The 22,816-nt window shown below is 52.2% G+C and overlaps 1 protein-coding gene across 8 annotated transcripts in view; it reads left to right on the top strand.

Moving 5' to 3' along the window:
- The window catches only part of TMEM164 (transmembrane protein 164), a 168,027-nt gene extending 148,262 nt beyond the window's left edge, over positions 1–19,765 (top strand). For all 8 annotated transcript variants that reach the window (XM_059049829.2, XM_059049842.2, XM_067023366.1 and 5 more), the window contains 2 exons: positions 13,454–13,554; positions 15,144–19,765. In XM_059049829.2, the coding sequence (XP_058905812.1) occupies positions 13,454–13,554; positions 15,144–15,350 (308 nt within the window). In that variant the 3' untranslated portion in view covers positions 15,351–19,765. The remainder of the gene's footprint in view (positions 1–13,453; positions 13,555–15,143) is intronic.
- The last annotated feature ends 3,051 nt before the right edge of the window (positions 19,766–22,816 follow it).

Genomic DNA, 22,816 nt, shown 5'->3' with positions numbered 1-22,816 from the left:
CCTGCCTTAATTTTTTTTTTTAATTTTTATTTTTGCGGTACCTGGTCCTCTCACTGTTGTGGCCTCTCCCGTTGCGGAGCACAGGCTCCGGCCGCACAGGCTCAGCGGCCATGGCTCACGGGCCCAGCCGCTCCGCGGCATGTGGGATCTTCCCGGACCGGGGCACGAACCCGTGTCCCTTGCATTGGCAGGCGGACCCCCAACCACTGCGCCACCAGAGAAGCCCTCCTGCCTTAATTTTATCAGCTTCCAGGAGATACTGCTCCTCATGCTAGACCGCGGCCCCTGTACCAGTAGCTTTCCCCGGACCTCTTGGTACCTCTTGCAACTCCAGAATTCCCCCTAAGGCAGTGTGGTTGGAGGACCTAGCATCGATCACCTGAGGTGCTTGTTATTAAGATGGAAATTCCGGGGTCCAACCAGATCTCCTGGATTCTAGTCTCTGATGCAGGGCCCGGGAATCTACACTTTCCATAGGTTCTCTAGGGCAAGGGTTCTCAAAGTCTGGTCCTCGGACCAGCGGCAGCAGCCTAAACAGGGAACCTGTTAGAAACGCAAATTCTCAGATTCCTGATTCTAGGCCCCCCTTCAGACCTACTGAACCAGAAACTCTTGGGTGGGACCCAGCAAAGATGCCTTTTTTTTTTTTTTTTTTTTTTTTTTTTCCGGTATGCGGGCCTCTCACTGTTGTGGCCTCTCCCGTTGCGGAGCACAGGCTCCGGACACGCAGGCTCAGCGGCCATGGCTCACGGGCTCAGTTGCTCCGCGGCATGTGGGATCTTCCCGGACCAGGGCACGAACCCGTGTCTCCTGCATCGGCAGGCGGATTCTCAACCACTGCGCCACCAGGGAAGCCCAAAGATGCCTTTTAATAAGCCCTCCAGGGTATTCTGATGCCAGCTCATGCTTGAGAGCTACCTGCCAGGGGATTCTGATACAGACTGAGGTTTAGCCTCATTGCCTCAAATGATCCAAGAGCTGGCTCCCCCTTGCTGATAGCTCACCAGAGACCCAGCAAGTACTAACTGTAGAACGTGTGTGAGGCACGGGGCGGGTTATGTTTAGTAGCGCTTTTCCCTAGAGTATCTCTGTGCTCCTTTAGCTCTTCTATCCCTACAATGCTCCTGCAAGGAGCAGAGAGCCTGAGAATTCCCTGGCAGCAGGACTCTGACGCTTAGAGGGGTTTTGATCCACACAGGTGGTCACACAGCAACTTGAGAAGAGCAGACGCTGGGACCTGGGTCTCTGGACACCAGTGCTTGTTTGCTAGGCCAGGTCAACCTCTTGGAGTCTTTGCCAGCTCAGGGTCCTCACTCTGTGTGCTTTTGGCAGAGGGCTGGCTCTCTGATCCTCATGGATGAAGGTGGGTCTTAACGTTGCCTTAGCCGTAGGCTGGGTGGCCCAGTCAGCCTCCACTAGGCAGTTTGAGGGTAAAGCCTGGCCTGAGTGGGCTCTCCAGCCCCTCAGGAGAGAAAGTCAACCAGGTGGACCTTCCACATGGACACCCAACTTGGAACAGCCTTGTGCATTAAGCAGACTAGAGGGTACAGTTCATCTGATCCAGTGCCTGGATGAAAAGCAGCCTGACCTGGGCCTGCACTCAACAGCTGAGGATGGGAAATCACACATCTGTGGTCACGTTGGGCTTCTACCACCCAGAGCTCTGTCTTCCGGGTAAATGAGGGTGTCTCGTTTAGAGGGCACCAAAGATGGGATGGCATTGTTGTGGGGAACTAGACTTGTCATTCTCCCCACATACCCAAACCTGCACCTTCTCCTATGGTCCCCATCCCACTGAGTGGTACCACCACTCACTCATTACCCAGGCCAGAAATCTTTTTTTTTTTTTTTTTTTTTTTTTTTTGCGGTACACGGGCCTCTCACTGTTGTGGCCTCTCCCGTTGCGGAGCACAGGCTCCAGACACGCAGGCTCAGCAGCCATGGCTCACGGGCCCAGCCGCTCCGCGGCACGTGGGATCCTCCTGGACCGGGGCACGAACCCATGTCCCCTGCATCGGCAGGCGGACTCTCAACCACTGCGCCACCAGGGAAGCCCCAGAAATCTTAAGATAACCATTGGCTCTTCACCACTCCCACCACATCCAGTCAATCTGATCTCCTGATCATTTCTCAGATTCATTCCTACTACTCCTGTTTTATTTAGTTCACATCTGATCATCTCTGACTTGGGCTACTACAGTAGCCTCAACACTGGTCTCCCTGCCTCTAGTCTTGCCCTATTGCAATCAGCCAGCCAGATGGGGAGCTCTGGCCCTTACAATGTAAAGTGTGGTCTGAGGACCAGCAGCACCTGGGAGCTAGTTAGAAATGCAGACGCTCTGGCCCCCACCCCAGACCTACCGCATTAGAACCCACCTTTTAACAAGATCTCAAGATGACTTGTAAAATCCAAAATATCAAATGTTGCAAACAGGGTTCTTCAAGAACTGGCCCTCGTCTCTTGTTTATCCCTTTCTCCCACATGATAGTCCACTGCTACTGAACTGTATAAAGTTCTCAAACATACTGGGCTGCTCAGTTCATTCTTTCAGCAATTATGTACTGAACCCCTCCTTTGTGTCAGGCACTTGCTGGGGATAAAGCAGCAAGTAAAGTGGATACATATTTTTGCTTTCATGGAGCTTACGTTCTTTTGTGGCAGGAGACAGTAAAGAAATAAGGACATAGAAATAAGTAAAATATAGAGTAAGTCAGATGATGTTAAGTGTATAAAGGAAGAGAAAAAGCAGGGCAGCGGGTATAGTGTTGCTGAATGGGTGGAGAGAGTAAAGGAAGGCCTCACTGAGAATGTGACATCTGAGTGAAGGCTTGCTGGCCTCTGGATATCTGGGGGAAGAATATGCCAAGCAGAGAAAATAACGAGTGTAAAGACCCTGAGACAGAAGTGTTTCTAGAATATTCTAGCAATAGCAAGTATGTCTGTGTGTCTAGAGCCATGTGAAGGAAGGGGAAAGTGATAGCAGATGAAGTCAGAGAGGTGATATAGGTGAGGGGCAGATCATATACAGGGCCTCACAGACCATTGTAAGGAACTGACATTCTGTTTTTAGGGAGATGGGAGGCCATTGGAGGCTTTTGAGTGGAGGACTGACAAGATCTGAGTTAATCTTTCAAGGGATCACCCAGTTGCTATGCTGAAATGAGACTGTATGGGCACAGGATAGAAATAGGGACACCTATAAGTAATGTTTGCAACAAAAGAGGAAGGAGGTGCTAGTGGCTTGGGCTTGGGTACTAACAGTAGCGGCAGAGAAATGCCATTGGATTCTGGATACATGCTGAAGGCACAGCCAGCAGGATTTACTGATGGCTCAGATGTGGGATGTGACAGAGAGGAGTCAGGGATGACTCTAAGGTTTTTTTTTTTTTTTCTAGCTTACCCTTCCCCCTCCCCATATCCTCAAGTCCATTCTCTAGTAGGTCTGTGTTTTATTCCCGTCCTACCACTAATCTCTTCATGACATTTTATTTATTTTTTCTTAGAGTCCATATATATGTGTTAGCGTACGGTATTTGTTTTTCTCCTTCTGACTTACTTCACTCTGTATGACAGACTCCAGGTCTATCCACCTCATTACAAATAACTCAGTTTCATTTCTTTTTATGGCTGAGTAATATTCCATTGTATATATGTGCCACATCTTCTTTATCCGCTCCTCTGTTGATGGACACTTAGGTTGCTTCCATGTCCTGGCTATCGTAAATAGAGCTGCAATGAACATTGTGGTACATGACTCTTTTTGAATTATGGTTTTCTCAGGGTATATGCCCAGTAGTGGGATTGCTGGGCATATATGTTTTTGGCCTTAGTAATAACTTAAGTGAATTACCATTTATTGAGATAAGACTAGGAGAAGGGGTTTTGTGCTTGTTTATTGCTTTTTTGGAGGGTCGGGGGAAGAAGTGCTCTTTCAGTTATCCCCAAAACTCAGTAGCTTAAAATAATGACTTCTTATTTTTCACAGCTGTGTCGGTTGACTGGGTCATTCTTTGTCATGGACTGAATGTTTGTCTCCTCCCCTGAAATTCCTATGCTGAAGTCCTAACCACCCCTGCCTCATGTGATGATGTTTGGAGGTGGGGTCTTTGGAACGTAATTAGGGTTGGATGAGGTCATGGGGGTGGGTCTTTTGTGAATGGGGTTAGTGCCCTTATAAGAAGAGGCCATAGAGTTCCCTAGCCCCTTCTACCATGTGAGAACATAGCAAAAAGATGTCTATGGACAAGGACGTGGGTTCTCACCCAACACCAAGTCTACCAGTACCTTGATCTTGGACTTCCCAGCCTCCAGAACTGTGAGAAATAAGTTTCTGTTGTTTAAGCCACCCAGCTTATGGTATTTTTTATGGCTGCCTGAGCGAAGACATTTTTTTTTCTACTTACTGGTCCTGCCTGGGTTCAACTGGGACAGCTGGGATAGCTGGGCCTCTCTATCCACAAGGCCTTTCATGGCATGGGGGTCTCAGGGCAGCATTCCAAGAGGGCAAGCCCCAATTCATAAGAGCTTATGAAGCCTCTGATTGCATCTTTTTGATGAAGTCCCATTGACCAAAGCAAGTTCCCTGGCTGAGCCAGATGGGCCACATGGCCAAATCATCGTGGAAGAGGAATACATAAGGGTGTGGATACTGGGAAGGTGTTATTCACTGGGAGCCAGTACTGTAACAATCTACCATAGGAGCCAAAATCAAAAGCTGGGTTTAAGAATGAGATGCACGCTTAGATATCCAAGTGCACATATTGAGTAGACTGTGAGCTATGTGAGCTTGGAGTTCAAGGCAGAGGTCCAGGCTGAGATGCAAATGTTGGAGTCATCAGCACGCAGATTGTGTTAAAGCCATGAGATTGGTTGAAATCACCTAGGGAATGAAAGTATTTAGAGAAGAGAAAAGCTCTGAATTCTGCAACCTGATCCTCTCCATCATTTAGAGGTCAAGGAGATGAGGAGGAAGCAGTAAAGGAGACCAAGAAGAAGTGAGGCAGGAGGAGAACCAAGACAGCGGCATCCCAGAAGCCAAGTGAAGAACGTTTCAAGACAGAAAGGGTGCATAAGATGAGGCCTGGGAATTGGCCACTGGACTTAGCAATGAAAAGGTTATTTGTGACCTTGATGGGAGCTGTTTTGGTGGAGGGGAGGGGTGGGGAGGTAGGCACGGAAGCCTGATTAGCTCGTGTTGAGAGAGAATGGGAAGAGTGGAATATAGACGAGTACTGGCCAATAAAAACATGTAAGCCACATATGTAATTTCAAATGTCCCGGTAGTCACACTAAAAAAAAGGTAAAAGAAATGGGTGAAATTAATTTTAATAATATATCTGATATTTAACCGACTATATTTAAAATATTATCAGCTCCAAATAATTAATATAAAATTATTACCAGGATATTTTACATCCTTTGAAATACAGTAGTATAGTTTACACTAGTAGCACATCTCCGTGTTAAACAGCCACGTGTGGAAGTGGCTACCATATTAGAGAGGGCAGGTATAGACATTTCTCTCAAGTTTTTCTGTGAAGATGAGCAGAGGATAAGGTGCTTGCAGGGGCGAAGTGAGGTCGTGTGTGTGTGTGTGTGTGTGTGTGTTTTAGAATGGGAGCTGTTACAGTATGTTTAGTTTATATGCTAATGGGAATAATCCAGTAGAGAAGAAGAAGTAGAGGGTGAAGGCAGAGGACACTGGGCACCGATGCAGTTGAGTGGTTAGATGTGATCATGAGAGCTCCTGGAAGTTTTTGATTCCTTTTTTTCTCCCTGAAGTAGGAATTAGGGTCATTATCTGAGAGTGAGGATGGGATAGAAGTGTTGACGATCTGAGAAGACAGAAGACAATATTAACTTGTGACCGGAGAGAGTGAACGGGCTGGGGAAGTGTAGTAGGACCGTCTGGCAACATGAAAGATGAACTTGAGGTTTGTGATCACGAATCTGATGTGAGAACAGTCAGCACGGGTGTTTTTCTCCAGCCGTGTTCAACTGTGTAGGTGCGAGCAAGGCGGGGGAGGAGGTTGGGACTTAACCAGGGCTGGGGTGTTTTCAAAATGGGTACAGGGTTAATGAGAGATGCCGTGAAGTCAAAGGTGTAGGCCAGGGACAATTCGAGTAATGGGCCATGGAATTGAAAGGGAGAAGAGGGAACCATGAGGGACAGCGAAAATGATGGGAGGACCAATGGATCCCAGATTCCAGGGGGCGGTGGGTCAAAGACGTGTTGGGGTCAGGGTTAGAGGGGGTCAGCTGGGAAGATAGAAGGGGTGGGTGAAGAGGGAATGCTTGACTTAATGAGGGGCTGCAGCTATTCATAATTATAAGGTCTCAGGCACAAGCTTGAGAATGACTGGCTGAGGTGAGACGGGGACAAAATCATTGAGGAGAGGAGGCCAGGGAGCTGAGAGGCCAGGGTCCTGGAGGGTTCATGTTAGGCGTATGTTGAAAAGATCAAGAGATAAGATGGGGGTATTTTTGGAGAGAAAGGTACCAAGCCAGGTACTAATATCCCTGAGGAATATTAAGGACCATGAGCCATAGTCTGTAGACAACTGTGAAACAGAAGGGTAGTGGGTTGGAAATAGCAATGCAAAGAAAAAAGTTCCCTACTCTTCTTATATGGGCCCGGGGTAAAATAAACCAGTGACTACTTCAGAGGGCTAGAGATGAAGCAGGCTCCTTGTGGGGAGAGGTAGATCAGGGAAGAGCATAAAGGATGACGGGAACATTCAGAGAAGTGATCGAAACGTTGGGAATTTGGCTAATAGATTTCTCTGTGACTTTGCATATCCTGTTCCCTTTTCCTGGCATTCCCTTCCTTACCTTGTGCACCTGGAAAGCTTTTCTTCAGTTGTTTACAACCCAGCTCCTGCATCACTACTTTCCTGAAACCGCTACAGCAAAGATCACCAGCGGGGCTTCCCTGGTGGCTCAGTGGTTGAGCGTCCGCCTGCCGATGCAGGGGACACGGGTTCGTGCCCCGGTCTGGGAAGGTCCCACATGCCGCAGAGCGGCTGGGCCCGTGAGCCGTGGCCGCTGAGCCTGCGCGTCCGGAGCCTGTGCTCCGCAAAGGGAGAGGCCACAACAGTGAGAGGCCCACATATAGCCAAAAAAAAAAAAAAAAAGATCACCAGTGACCAGCATGTTGCCAAACCCAGTGGAAGTATTTGTCTTTACTGTACCTCTACAAAGAAGCGTGTTCCCAGTGGAGTTTTCCGTGATGATGGGAATGTTCTTTCTCCTCCCTCTCCAATATGGTAGCCACTAGCTGTGTGTGGCTGTCGAGCGCTTGAAATGTGATGGGCTACTGAGGAACCAGATTTCTAATTTTATTTCATCTTAACCCATTTAAATGTAAATTGCCACGTGTGGCTCGTGGCAGTCTTTAACCTGTCTTCAATCCTGTCTTCTCATGGATCTTCTTTCTCCTGGCAACTATTGCTGTTTTCCAGGCTCTGTCCTTGGTCCTTTCATCTCACTCTGTGGACTCTTCCGTGTTGATCTTATCCATACCCCAAGCTCTGTTTCTGGGACATCTCCCTCTTCTGAGCTCTAGACCTGGACTTGCACAGCCTATTGGAGACGTCCGTGTGGGTATCCTATAGGCATTCAGTGTCGGCACACCCCCAACCTGAACTCTCCTCTCCCCTGAATCGACTCCCCTCAGTCACTGAACTCATAGACCTGGGAGTCACCCTAGGTGCCTCCTCTGTGTCCTACGAGTTGCCAAGTCATCCATTTCTGCAGCAGCATCTGAACTGGTCTTCAACCATATCCCTCTTCTGTCCATCACCCACGCTGCTGCCAGAGCAGTCGAGCTAGCTGAAACAGAAACCTGACCTTGCACTCCCCTGTTTCAAACCTCTCAATGGCTTCTCGTTGTGAAGAGGATAAAGGCCAAGGGCCCGGGTACGGCCGACAAGGCTCTTCATGACCTGAGCCGGTCTCTCCAGCTTCATCTCTTGGCACGTGTCCCCTCCCACTTGATGCTCCAGTTACACAGACCTGCTTGGGATTACATGCAAATGGCATGCTGTTTCATGCCTCCACACCTTTTCCCAGGCTGTACCCTGCTGCCCGGAATGTCCTTTCCTTCCTTTAAGCTCCTGCTCCCATCTCCTTCTCGTTCTTCAAAACTCACCCAAACTGTCATGTTCTTCAGCTCCCCTTCCTCAGTGTCTCCATTGCTTAGCGCGCTTACCTTATCACACCATCTCATTGCTCACAGGTAAGCTGCAGGGTAGTTCTGAAGGGCCAGGGCCTGTCTTAGCCTCCGTATCCCCACTGTCTAGCATGGAGTCTGCCCAGCGTGCAGCCAGTCGGTGTTGAATGAATGGGTAATATGTAAAAGTGAATGAGTTGAAGGGAGCAGGAAGAAGATTGGAGAATAGGATGCCGTCCTGCCCAGTCTCATCTCCTTGGTGTAAGCCCTTCCCGGGTGGGATTAGAGGATGAGAGAAAGGGCCCTTGGGAGAGGCTTCTGGGGATCGGTCTTGGCTGCTGGTGGCACAGTTGATGTCTCTCCCAGCACTCATAAAACTTCCTTCTGGCAGAAATCAATTTCAGAAAAAGCTATTATCTCGGTTTCCCCCTACCTTTAGAGCTGAAATGCTTCTATCCTCCTGGGGTAGAAGATGCTAGCAGAAAATGTCACATTTATTTTTTTTCTTAAAGTAAAAAAAAAAAAAAAGTTTTATGTGTTTAATTTTTCTGAAAGTGCTTAAGTTTCTATTTTCTCTTAAAAGAAAACTGGTTTTTCACTGAGATTTTCCCAAGGGCCACATCCAGGTATATAAAAAAAGAATGATGTGCTTTTGCATACAATTTGCATATATCTGTGTAGACTGGGTCATCTATTCTCATGGTGCTTTCTTTTTTCTCTTTATTTTTTCAAAGAGATTGAATATTTGATCACCTTTGCAATGAAAAGAACCAACAGCAGTGAAAAGGCGGGGGAAACCACAGTCAAAGTCCCCCTTCATAGAAAAAGATCACCTCTTTATGAGATTCCTTGTCGTCTTCCAGTCTTCTATGAGATTTTGGATGGCTGTGGTTGCCCTGATAAAAATGGCAGCTGCCATCTGTATGCCAGGCTAGCTGCTGTGTTTACTTTTTTTATATCTCTCATTCCACTCAGCAGCCCCGAGAGATAGACGTTGCTACAGGAAACGGGCTTAGAGGGGTGGCACAATTTGCCCAAGGTCACCCCTCTAGGCAGTGGCAGAGCCAGGACTCAAACCCAAGGCTGTCCGACCCCAAGGCCTTTGTCTTAAACCGCTAAGCTGTATTTTCCATCACTGATGTACTGTTTGGTGTTCTGTCATTTACACTTGCCATCACGAGCCAGGGACTTTGCCACACGCGTATATAGTTTGTCTGGCTGTTATTTGAATGGCAGTGGACTGTTGCATAATACTGAGGTACCAGAGTTTACTTAACTTATCTCCCCAATTGGTTTGTTTCCAGTGTTTCAATATAGTAGGTAGTGCAGGTGTAAATATCTTTGTGCAAATAAGGGCCATGTGTTGGGTGTTTGAGGTACTGGACGGTAGTCCTCAAAGTAGCATTGTTGAGCCAAAGGGTTATATATAGTTTTAGAGATGCTCCAGAAAGTTTGTCCCGTTCATTTCCCAAGCAGTGATGATTTTTTGAGTGCCTACCTTGCATCCGGTGCTGGAGGTGAAGAGGTGATTCAGAAACGGCCCCTCCCTCAGAGAGTTAATTATCTTGACGTGGGTCGGGTGATGTAACACAGAATGAATGGTCCTGAGGTTGCCGTGAGAGCGCTGAGAAATGTGCCCCTTGGCAGTGCCTGAGTGTTCCTTTCCCCCCATATATAGGGCAGGACAGGGTTCAGGGGCTTTAGGGGAGGGTGGGGGAGGGCTGCTGAAGTCTGGCTGAGGATACTTCCCCCTCCGGTCCTTTTTCCCCCCCTGCAGCCACCACCAGGCCCGTGGGGTCTGTCACTACTGCCCAGCTGCCACCAGGGGGAGCCAAGCAGAGGCTGGAGGGAAGGGACACCTGGGGAAAACTGCTCAGGGCTCTAAGCACCTGTCAGTCCTCCAGGTGCCCTCTTCCCCTTTATGGCCCCAGCAGTCAGGGTGACCACATGGTACCCAATTCCCACTCATCCAGCAGACAGGAAAGTGCACACAGTTTAAGCACATTCCAAGTTCTGTGCTAGATATCTGCTAGGAACACAGAAACAAATCCCACGCAGTCCTCGACCCGAGGCACTCGTCTAGACGGGTAGATAGACAAAGAGCTGGTACAGTGTGGTGTGATGGAGGTCTGTGACAAGTGGCAGCGGGGGCATTGAGCAGCGAGTCCTTTGGCATTGTGTCTGAGAGCCCAGTGCTCTGCTATTGACTTCGGCTGTGGCACTGCCCATCTCCCAGCCTCAGTTTGTCTATCTACAAAGTGGACAGATGAGTCCAATCCCTGCAAAGGGCCGTCTGACTCAGATGTGCGGTGAGCCTGCCTCTCGTTCACAGAGCACGCCTGAGCTTCTCCCCCAGAAGACCCAGGGGGGCTTCAGTCAGCCCCATCTCACCCGTCTCCTTCCGTCTACACTCCCCACCGTGGTGTCCCCTGTGGTTCTGCCTCTGGCCTTCTTCCTCACTCGGTCTGCATATGCTCCTGTGACTTCAGTTACTATCTTGTGCTGATGACACCTATATATGGACGCTTGGCCCCGTCCTTTTCACTGAGTTTGTGATTCATATAATAATGAAAATAATCAGCATTTCTTAGATCCCAGATATAGCACTCCAATCAGGGCTTAAATGATCTTATCTACCCGCTGACCTTGTGAAGTAGGCGGCGGCACCCCATTCTGCAGATGAGTGAAACTGAGTTCAAGAGATACTGAGGCTTTGCCCAAGGCCCTGAGGTCGATAAGCGACAAGAGCCAGGATTTGAGAACCTGTGTTTTCCTGGTTCCAGTGCCCAGACTGTCACCCGTCACGCTGTATTTCCCAGAGTGCAGGCAGCCACCTAAGAGACAATTCTACTTGGATATTTCACGGACACCTCAACTTCAACATGTCTAAAATTGGCCTCCTTTCTCCACCTTCTGTCCCAAATCTGCCTTTTCCTCTCTTCTCCATCTCAGTAAATGGCACCATCCACCCAGTGATGCCCAGCTAGAACCCAGGGCCACCGCCGTTATCTTCAAAGCTATCCGTCCTCCTCTGTCATCGGGTTCCTGAAGCAGTCTCCGTCTCAGTCCGCCACCTCGACTCTCTCTGCTCCAGCCCACACCCCACACCCTGGCCAGGGTGATCTTTCTTAAGCACACGTCTGATCACATCAGTTTCCCGCTTCAGACCCCTCCGCCGCTTTCTGAAAGCCATCCAAGGAGACATGTTTTGTGTGGTCCATTGAGCGTTCTTAAAACAATTTGAATTATTTGCCAACGTTGAAAAGTCAGGAAATTCCATATGAAAGTTCCCATTTCTGGCTTCTTTTGCAAAAGTGAAAACTGAGTGGTGGCTGACCTCTTCAGAAGGGGCCTGGCCTTTCCAGTTGGCCCGTCTCCAGCATCCCTGTTGTCTGGTCACTCCCCTGCTCCCAGTTACCTGCCTGCCTGAGGTTTGAGGCATCTAGGGTCATGACCCTGTGGCACAGGATGAAGCCCAAAGCCCCTCAGCCTGGCTCCTAAGGTCCTACCTGGCCCAGCTCGGAGCAGCCTAGCCCTGCCAACCTCTGAGTCCTATCCCTGCCCGCTGCCCCATCACACTGTCCCCTGTGGCCTCAACTCTTCCCCATAGTTCTGTGAATTGGCTCGCTCCCACGGATGTCTGCCTTCCTGCAGGCTGCTGCTCTGGAACGCCTAGGCCCCTCTTTTAGTCCCACTTGTCCTTTAGGACTGCTCGGTGCCCCCTCCACCAAAAATCATCAGTCTTCCCTCCCCACCCCCAAAGCTGAGTTCTGTCCTCCCATCATAATGATGACCTGGGTCATAACACCCATCATACCGGTTCTCATTGTTAGCAGAGCAGCTTGTCTGCCTCCTCCGCCAGATTGTGCATCTGAGGCTGCAGGGAGCCCGTCTTCTTTATGTTCCTATCCCCAAAGTTTGGCACAGGGCTTGGAATATAATAGGTGCCTAGTAAGTGGTGAATGAATGGATGAATCTATGAAAGACCGACTTGGGAAAACACTACTCCAGGATGTCCTGTTGCCGCCTACTTGCTTGAGGTGGAGGGTCCCAGTTTCCTTCCATTCCGGAGCACCCCCATTGATGCATGCACCCATAGCATCCTATAAGCCACACCCCTGCTCTGCACGGTCTAGAACACATCCAAGCCTACTGGGATAGGAGTTCCTGAGTGACGATAGAGGGAAAATACATCATTCTTGCTGTTCCAAGGGGAGAGAGTTGTCTAATGATTGGGAAATGGCCCAACAACTGGATATGGCACATTCTTTAGTTACTTGAGTGATAATAACGATGCGGTGACGACAGTACCTGACATGCATTGAACACTTTGATTGTACCAGATCCCGTACTGAGAGTTCTCAATACACTCTTTCCTTTACTCCCCACAGCAACTCTCAGAAGTAGCCCCATTTTACAGACAAGTAAGCTGAGGTTCAGAGAGTTGAAACAACTTTTCCAGGGTCACACACAGCCAGTAACTGGTAGAATCCAGGTTTGAAACCAAATCTGTGTGACATCTCAACGACCACGCCACACTTCCTCAGTGACGTTTCTCTTTAGAAACGTGACGGAATGATTAAAATAAATTTAGAAATGAAGGCTGTACAATTATATATACAGTAAGATTCCAATTAGTAATCAAAAGAAGAAAGAAAAGAAACTCCCAAGGCGTACAGCAACCAAGGAGACACACCTACGTGCTAGCAGTGGTCACATTCAGCTAGTAGAGCACTGGGAGTGTTTTTCTTCGTTTTCTCCATCTCATTTCTACCTTTTAACATTTTCTAAGTCTCCTTTAGTGAGCACATGCAGTCATCCCTCAGTATCCGAAGGGGACTGGTTCCAGGACCCCTGCGGGTACCAAAATCTGAGGCTGATCAAGCCCCTTATAGAAAATGGTGTGGTACAGTCGGCTGTCCGGATCCGCAGATTCCGCATCTACAAGTTCAACTAACCATGGACCAATCCGGTTAGTGGAACCCGTGGATGTGGAACCTACAGATACAGAGGGCCAACCGTATTACTTTTATAATAACAGTTAAAAAAAAAATCTCTCTTTGTAATGGCCCCAACATTACGTGGCAGAACAGACTTTGGAAGGGGTGATAGGAGTACCCAGCTAATCGGTTGGGGCTGTCTCTTGAGCAGCCATCACAGGGCAGCAGAAGGGGGTAAACAGCAGGTGGTAGCTGTGGCCGCAGCGCCTGCACCCTTGTGGGACAAGGGAGGAGAAGTGGGTCATCAAACGTGCTGTCTCACTGTCTCCACTTTTTCTCCAGGTGCTTATACCCCGGAGCCCCTCAGCAGTTTCTGCTGGGCCCTTCTCTCGACTGGCCTCATGTTCTTTTATCACTTCAGCGTCTTGCAGATCCTGGGCCTGGTAAGTTTGGTTCTGTCCCCTTCTATCCCTTCTGTTTGGCGTTCTTCATAAATCTTGATAATCCTGGTTGGCGCTGGTGTATTGTTTTGTTTTGAAAATACAAGATGCCAAAGGCCAGGCTGTCAGAGTGTTGTGTCTGGGCTGCTGATTTACGATCCACAGCCTTGGCCTCTCCAAAGAGTTTTCTGAATCCTTCAGTAATGACTGTTTCTTTCATCCCTGGGGAGGCAAGGAGGCCCTTCACTCACGGCCGCTCGGATCGGAGATAGAGAGCTGCACTGGAAAGTGGTTTGCTGTGGACCCCACGCGAGGCAGGATGCGAGCCCTGGCCCTGGGCCTGGGGGATGCTTCTGACCTTGGGTCCATTCTGGGTCTACTACCGGGCCCTGAGCTGTGTGTCCAGTGAAAGTGTGGTGTCAGGTGATCCCCGTGGCATTCTGGAATGTTCAGTAGTTATCCAGAGCCCAGGATTGCTGAGTGTGTGGGCGGTGTGTCTAGTGGTGGCGAAGTGAGTAGCAAGAGCTTGGGGCTGGGGCTGGGGTCGGGAGACCCAGGTGCAGGTCCCGGCCTTAGCCACTGCTCTGGCTGAGTCACCTCATTCTCGAGCGCCGTGCGCGCTCCACCCTCTGTGCCACGGCACAGGCCTGCAACCCCAACCTGAGAGGTGGTGAGGACTTGTCTTTAAGGAGAACGTGCTTGAAGGGCGTTGGAAGGCAGGGGCCGTGGCCGCGCTCGAGGCTGGAGCGGCATGCCGGGTGTTGTGTGCGAGCGGCACTGATGTAGCGTTAGCCGCGTGGACCTCGCAGGACTGGGGCGTGTAACCGATGTCACCAGCGCCTTTGTTGAAGCACTCAGTCATTTTGTTTTCCCCATCCCGTCGTGTTGCTCTGCTCTGGTTGGCCCGGGGGCTGGTTTGAGCTCCTTGCCAATAGCATGACTGCTTCCCGTGCTCTAGGGAGGGTGTGAAGGTCAGTCCCAGAGGACTCAGTGTGCCCATGTCACCACACAATACCGTGCTCGGTCTGACCTCTGTGCCTCCTACAAGGAAGGCTGCGTTCACTCCATTCCTCGCCATGAGCCCCATCCATCCTTCATGAGTCCATTCAGGTGTCACTGCCCTCGTGAAATCTTCTCCGAGAACTCAGCCCCCATCCTGTACACCCCTCAGATCCCGTGGTGGGCAAGAGCTGGCGAGCGCCGTCTGCTTTGAGGTCACACGTGGTAGACCGATCACCCCACCTGGGTGCAGGCAGGGGCCGTGCCACGCACTGCCTTTACCCCATGACACCCCTCTGGGTCGAGGCACCTAGTAAATGCTTAGGCATGGTAATGGCACTGGGCCCAACTGGAAGGCAAAACTGAGCAAAACCGACCAGCTTTTCCACTGGACGGCCTCCCCCGTCCCCTCCAAAGGGCTCTAGCCTTGACCCACTCAGAAAACCTAGGGGAGAAAGATCCCACTATGAACAGGTGGGGATTTGTCAATCCCTCCTTGTCTAGCCCCCATTAGGTAGACACGGCTGAACTGGCAGAAGCCAGAGAAAGCCTAAGGATGGTGAACGCTCACTCTACCTCCCTTGTCCCTGCAGGTCACCGAAGTGAATTTGAACAACATGCTGTGTCCGGCCATCTCAGACCCATTCTACGGCCCCTGGTATCGCATCTGGGCCTCGGGACACCAGACTCTCATGACCATGACCCACGGGAAGCTGGTCATCCTGTTCTCATACATGGCTGGGCCCTTGTGTAAATATCTGCTGGATTTGCTCCGGCTTCCAGCCAAGAAAATAGACTGAAGGTGCTTGTGTTTTTTTGTTTTGTTTTGTTTGGGGATTTTTTTTTTCCTTCTGCCCACGAGGAAACAAGTCCTGACTTGACTTGGAGGACACCCAGTTCTTGATGATATCATGGGAGAGGGCAGGAGGACGTTTGGTGTGCTGCTTTTTCCTTCCTCTCTGTCCCTTTCTTCCACCACTCTTCCTTCCCCGGCTCTTCCCCCAGGACAGCTCCTGGAGCCTGGGCTGTAGTGCTGGAGCCTGGGCTGTAGTCCTGGAGCATGGGCGGTAGTGCTGGAGCCTGGACGGTAGTCCTGGAGCATGGGTGGTAGTGCTGGAGCCTGGGCTGTAGTCCTGGAGCCTGGCCGGTAGTCCGGGAGCCTGGCCGGTAGTCCGGGAGCCTGGCCGGTAGTCCTGGAGCCTGGGCGGTAGTGCTGGAGCCTGGGCTGTAGTGCTGGAGCCTGGCGGTAGTCCTGGCGCCTGGGCTGTAGTCCTGGCGCCTGGGCGGTAGTCCTGGAGCCTGGGCGGTAGTCCTGGAGCCTGCGCTGTAGTGCTGAGGGCCGCACATTTCCTCCTTCCCTTTGCCACTGTCTCCCTGCTCCTCATGGCCTTAAATGGCGAGACAGTAGTCAGTGGCTCTCACTCTGCTTGTTGCTGCTTTAACAACATCTGGTTGAGGAGAAAGGGAACAACAAGCAGTAGTTCTTTTGGCATCGAAGTGATGAGATTGGGCCGCGTTTCATTCCTCCACTGCCAGGGACCTCCAGGCTTATGCTGGGGTCCCCTTTTGTCTCCAGCACAGCCCTCACCATAAGGGGACTGAGGCCTTGTTTCTATACCAGCCGCAAGCCGAGAGCCAAGGGATTTCCCAGCTCATGGCCAAAAGAGAGCTGGCCAGATTCTTCCCACTGGTGTCCCATGACTCAAAGCAAGCAGCCAACCAGCCACTCCCTCCAGGATGCTGCCAGAGGTGGGAGGTGTGGGGCACGACCCAGCCCAGGGGCTAGATTCCACTATTGCAATGGCATATCCAGAGTGCACAAGGTTGAAATGTCCACAGCTAATGCTAGGCAGGACCTTGGGTAAATTCCGCTTGAGAGCTGAGAGCTGACCCATATCCCAATCAGAAGTGAGCATAGAAATTAGTCAACAGCAGCGGTAACTTGAGAAAACTGTGATTTGAATCATATGCTTGCTTTCAGTTTAATGTTGATAATAGATGACATTTGAATTTTGAGTGCCCCTTAAATGTTCTCTCTTTTTTAAAGGCAGCTTCAGGGAAGGACGAGCTAGAGTTGGGTTTTTCGGCTCTTGGGGTTTTGTGTATTCGTCTGTCCATTTGCTTTTGGATGTTTTGAGTTCGGAGAATCCTTGCATTAGGGCCTGTCTCTGGAGGGACACCTGTCGATCCATTTCGTGGTTTTACAGCATGTATCGGCATCCTAGGTTTGGGAAGATACAGATCCTGCAGTGCTGTTTCCCTGGGGCCAGGTGTCATCACTGCGGCCAGACTCAGAGCTGAATTGTTTAGCGTCGAAAGCATCACATGCTCCCCACCCCGAAAGCCCACATCTGGGTTGAAAGGGAGGTACCAAAAAATCAGGTCCCCATGGGTGGAGGTTCAAGTGCTCTGAAAGGGAGACCTTTGGTTGCAAGGGAGCCTCAGTCATACATGGACCTCAAGAAGGGAGGTGGTGCCATTTGCTGGCTCCTTGTTGGCTCTTACTAAGAATAGATTACTTAATAACAGAAAAGATATTTCTGTGACCTCCTCTGATGGAGGAGGAGGTCTCCTCTCACACTCTAGGCAACCCAGTTGCCCTGGGCCCATTCAGTATTTCAGGTGTGACTGTATCAGACCTAGATTGAGTTTCAGTGACTCGGTGGTTGTGATTTTAGCAAGTGGACCTACAGGAGGCAGCAGGATGGGAGAGAGTCTCTCCTAGCAAGGTGAGGCCCAGGGAAGCAACCATGGCAGGGCCCATCCCTTTGCAGAGGTACGCTGGCAGTGAGGTCATCAGTCTCCAGGGTGTGGGGTTGCAGGAAGGGGGAACACCGAATGCTCTGGCTCCCTGTGAGCTCCTCAAGATGCGTAACCTTCCTTTTCTGCCATCTTTGAGGGTTTGGCCAAATTTTTCTTAGTGCCTCTCAGCCCTGGGTTGCCCTCCGGAAGAGGCAGCTCTTGAGTGGCTGGGTTCGCCCTGCCCTCTGGCTGCGTGTAGGCGTGGCTGATGAGGCAAGACCTCAGTGCCCCTTGGCCTCTTTGCAAAAGGAAAGGGGCTCTCTTCCCCCCTGTCTCCGTGGCCTGGTGCGGGGTGCCAGTCAGTTCGAGCTTCCCTTGCACTGGCGTGCCTCTAGAAGTTTGCTACGCTGGCTGGCACCTTTCTGCTGCTTAGAGGGAAAGAAGAAAGTGGAAGCTATGTGCCTGGCTTGGCCAGGCCAGAGGCAGGTGCACCTGTCCAGGGGAGGGGGATGAGAAGGCGAGATGCAGGGCTTCTGGGGGCCAGGTTGGCTCAGAAACATGTAGGGGGAAGGAACAGAGAGCAAGTCCCGTCCGCAGGTTCCACAGGGAGTCGTGGCCTGTGTTTGAGGTGTTGGGGAGCTTCAGGCGTCTGAACTGGTCTCTACCTGGCTCTTTCCTTGGGCCAGGCCCATGCGGAGGGGTTACCTGGCCACCCCCTCGGCGGCCTGCCTTGGAGGGTGGCCCCTGTAGCAGTGGGCCCGGGCTGCCCAGCAGCACGTCCCCTGTGCTTTCCTGTCAGTGCCAAGGAGCTTCCCCAGCCATCCTGGCCAAGTTTCCATATGCTATTTGCCAGCCTGTGAGAGCTCCGTGTGTGTCTGGGAGAGTGTTTGTGGAAGTGGACAGTTTCTTTTAAAATGGCCCGGGGAAGGGAAAGGAGTGTTCCCTCCAGCCCCCAGGTAGCCTTGGCTAAGGATTGGCCCAGCGAGATCAGTGTGTCCAGCTGCCCAACTTGGGGCATCAGCTCAGAATAACAGGTGGTCATGCCTGCTCGTGGGCCCGCATCTCGTCTCCATGCCCCATGGGATTTGCTTCTGTACACCAAAGATGCTCTGGCCTGTCTTCTTCCCGGAAGCCCAGTGGTGTGTTCCTCTGTCAGCTTGTGAGGAAGCCACAGCTTCCGTCCCCCCGAAGTCAGCCTTCTTTCTCTCTCCTGGGACTTGTCAGCATTCACAGAAGCTGCCTGCAGCGTGGCCAGGATGTGTGGGGGCGTCGGGGCCCTTCCCCATCTGGTACCTCACGTCCAGCTCTCAGATCGTCCCTTCGGCTGCAGCCTCCATCGGGGTTTTGCTGTTCGTATTCGTTGATACTTCAGTGTTTAGTGGAGCGGGCACAGCTGCCCACGGAGAGCAGGTTGTCAGCACGTCTCTGTGTGCCGGTGTTGGGGCGAGGCTGGCAGAAGACCCTTCCTCCCCCTCCCTTGGCCAAAACCAGACTGCCATGGATGTGCACGTGTTGATCCCGAGTCGTCTGAAGGGGAGATAGGGAGGCGGACGAGGGGCGAAGAAGGGCCAGTGTGGCCCCTACAAGACAAGACACCGGTGCTGGTTTTGGTAAATCGGGAGCCAGGCATAAGGGAGGATGTCTGTCCCACAGGCCCTCGCACGTTCCTTGGACTACCGGGAAGGGGTGTCCTCCCTGCACACCCTGGCCCGCCCTCTGGGGGGTGGGTAGGGTCCAGGAGAGGGAGCAAACCTTCCTCTTCTGTATACAGAGTGAGCCACTTGTGCTCAGGAAAACCTAGTCGCTTGTTGCTGCTCTTGTGACGTTGTTGTACACTGGTTTGCTACTCGTGGCACGAAACAAGCACAACAAGAAAAAGTCATTTCAAGCCGAGCTGTTGTTTTGGAAACCTGCTTTCTTTCAGTGTCAGTGTTGTATTGTATTTGGAGGAATTCTTCCCTTCTATTGGTGTCGCTGTGGTAGAGAGAATAAGATAGTCCGACTTGTAATGCTTTCTGCCGGGACATTGGCAGTGCTTCTGTCGTCGCCCCGACCCCAGTCCTTCCTCATTCCCAGGGTGGGATTGCTATGCGCTGGGCACACCCCTCCCTGGCACCCGCCCCCGCAGTGGCTCCCTTTAGAACCAGTCTTTGTGATCCCCTTAAACAGCTGCAGGATGAGTATTTTTCGCCAAGCTGGTTCTTGGGTGCTCTGTGCCCCTACCAGTTTGCTTGCCTCTTGGGGCATTTTGTCATGTTTCCTCTGTTTTGTAAAACCTTTTGATTGTACCACAGTGGTTTCTGCAGTCACCTTTGGAAATAAATGGTCATTAATTTGTGTACTTAGCCCTCTGAATTTTAGTCTGAGGCGTTTCTGTTGTTGAAGATCCTTGAATGAAAAGGAACCCTCACCATGGGACTCACTGTTAAATGTTTCCTTCATTTACTGCTATTAAAAGGTTTATGAGAACCCAGGAGTCTTGGCCTTGCTTCCCAGAACCCTCTCAGAAGGGCTTCTGCTTTGAAAAGTAGACAAAAGGGGACCGATGGGCGTCCAGGCCGTGGAGGACCAGCAAGGGGCAGCTGGCGCACTCAGCACAGCTCTGCCCTGGGAGTCGCGTGGCCAGACGTGCGGCCTCGAATCCCCCCACGCTGCTGCCTGCTTCCCCCGGTGCTGCCAGGGACTGAGCAGGCCTTGTGCTCTTAGCAGGGCTTGTCTGCTGGGGGCATCTGCTGGGCTCACGGGGCCCCACGTGCGCTGGGCCAGGCTGGAGGATGGAGCTAGAGGTGGCAGCTCTAAAACCAGACGTGATCAGGCTCCCTCATCCCAGGTTTCCCAAGGGCGGGCTCTGTTCAGCAGAGGGGCGAGGCCGACACGGGTCAGACCGTCCCGTGTGGAGGTAACCCTGCCCCTGGGGGACACTCGGACCCGGCTGTCCAGGGCTCCCCACTGAGCAGCCCGTGGTGACTGTGGTCAGCCCAGCCCACCTTTACACCAGACCAGAGGCCCTACTCAGACTTTTGCCGCTGTGGCTGCTTCTAGAAGGGACACAGCTAGCCATAGCGGTCCCCAGTGCAGGTGGATTTCCTCATTGGCCAGTAGTTGGGCACCCAGGCTATCGGAGAGGCTGGGCCCTGCCATCCTGGGCCACAAAACCACCAGCTTGGGCAAGTCGCTCGTTTGCTTGTGACCCCAGCTTCTCTGTCGGTAAAGCGATAGCTACAGCCGTGTGCCAGGCATGGTGCTAGGTCCCTCCACATGCATTACAGGGCGCAATCCCCTCAGAAACACGGTGAGCTGATTGCTGATGCTGTCCCTGTGGAACAGACAGAAACAGGACGCTGAGGCTCAGGTCGAATCAATCAATGGAGGAGCTGGCCTGGGAAGCCAGTTTGGTGAGGCTCCAGGGCCTCGGTGCTCAGCACTCTCCCCTTTGACTCTGCTGCCTGTCTGGGGGTGCTGGCATGACTGGGCAGACCCTTGCCCAGGGCCCCAGACCTGAGGGGAACAGGAGGAGAACCGGGCAGTGAGGTGGAAGGCGAGAGAGAGGAGGGTGGGCCCCACGACGGCCGAGGCAGGGGGTCAAGCCCTTCTTTTCTTCTGCTGCCAGCAAACCTGACCCTGGTGAGCCGCAGAGCAGAGCTGAAAGGCCTACAAGTAAACGGGATAGGGCTACAAGGGGCCAGGCAAAGGCTGGCCCTGCGGGGAGAGGCTGCCGGAAAGGAGGTGAGGCAAGTTAGTCCCGTGGCCTTTCTGTGTGTCTCCCATTTCAGAAAGAGCTGAACACCCAGGACCTAGGCCACGGCCCCCTGTCCCCTGGGCTCGTGCATCTGCCCCTGCTGAAGGTCTCTGCTCCAGTCTGTACCCTCTACTGCAGACAACAGTTTCCAGTGGAGACCTGACTGCCTCACTCCCCCGGGGGCTTGTAAACATCTCCTCACCCTCACGTCCCACAAAGACCCATCCATAGCAGACCCTTTGCTCCAGCCACATTGAACTCCACTTGTTCACGCCCTGCCATTTCCCGCTTCTTTGCCTCGTTCTTCGCGCTGTTTTCTCGGCTACCCCGCTCTCCCTGCTCGTCCGGAGGTCTCAGCTCAAGTGTCAGCTCCTGCACGCAGTCTTCCCCAAGCCCCAGTATGCATCAGGTACCCCTCCACTCGGCTCCTACCGTCCCCGGTGCTCACTCCAGGGCCCCCACTTGCCTCCTAGGAAGTCATCAGGGCACTGTCTCCCTCTGTAGACGTTGAGCTCTTTGAGGGCAGAGAGGGGTCTGATGCATCCTTTAGCCCCTGGCCCAGGACCTGGTCCTCGGAAGGTGTTCGGTGAACGATGCTCTTATCCCAGAGTCCTGCAAAATAGTGGAAGGCCACACAAGCTGTCGCCCATCCCGAGTTCTGCATGGGGCCCCGTGCCTTTGACGGCCCGGGCACCTCGAGCTCCAGCCGGTGGGCCTCCATCCTCCTTCTCTGTGGGGCCCTGGGTAGCTGGGATCCAGGATGAGGAGGCGTTTTGTGAGGAAAGAGAACAGAGACAGACAGCATCTGTTCCGCCTGACCCTTCCCTAGACCTCTGGGTGGGGTGTGGGTGAGGCAGCCAACTGCTTTTCTGCATCCCTGGTAGCTGTTTATCCCCTCCAGGGTCCCCCTTCCGCTGTCCAGGGCACACAGGCCGAGTTGGTGTTTACGTGGCAAAAGCCCCACCAGCCCATGGAATGTGTCACCTACCCCTTTGAGGTATAGGGAGCAGCTGATGGTTACAACCTGATCCCCCAGTGAGTTTTTCCCTTGTCCTGGTTTGCCAAGGCCAGTGGGGGCTCAGAGATCCACAGATGTCAGGCTGACAAGTGCAGTGGCTTACGCAAAGGCCATGTGGTTTACTAACCTTGGCAACCAGTAAGGCCGGCCTAGTCCAAAGTCAAGGACTCTCTGTTACTGCCTGTACCTGCCTCTCTCCCAGTCAGTGTTCGCCTAGCATCTAGACCGCATATCTGGGGGTGTCAGCTGTGCCACGGAGGGGCTGAAGCGTCCCCCAGGAAGGCAGTTAGTGAAGGCTACTCCTGTTGCTGATGGATGACCCAAAGGGCTCTGCCCTCCACAGCTGGCTTCCTAGCTTCAGTGGGGCTCTGCCTGCATCGCGGCCGGCCGGTGGCCTTGGAGTCTCACTACACAGCAGGTCATAGCAAGGAGGGTAGATGCTTCCTTAACAAAGCTCTGATAGGCGACAGAGCCAGTAGCATGGGCCGCGTCGGTCCCCAGCTGTACCACTGCCCCAGCCGCTACTTCTCCCTGGTCTCCCCGCCGCCTTTCCCCTCCCCCTTCCCTCTCCATCCAGGGACCAATAAGAGGTACTGCCTGCTGTACTGTCCCTTCAGCTGCTCCTTCCCTCGTCGCCAAGTCCCCAGTCTCCATACATTTTTAGAAAGACCCCGCGCTCTCCGGTTTTTCTCCCTCTGAGAATGGAGGGGCCTCCCGCAGATTTCCAGAGTGTTGGAGATGACAGGATGCCGCTGATACAGGGGCTT

This window comes from Kogia breviceps, chromosome X, assembly GCF_026419965.1.
Source record: "Kogia breviceps isolate mKogBre1 chromosome X, mKogBre1 haplotype 1, whole genome shotgun sequence".
Taxonomy (NCBI): domain Eukaryota; kingdom Metazoa; phylum Chordata; class Mammalia; order Artiodactyla; family Physeteridae; genus Kogia; species Kogia breviceps.
The sequence above is the reverse complement of the archived record's forward strand: the minus strand, read 5'-3'. Positions and strand labels throughout refer to the sequence as shown.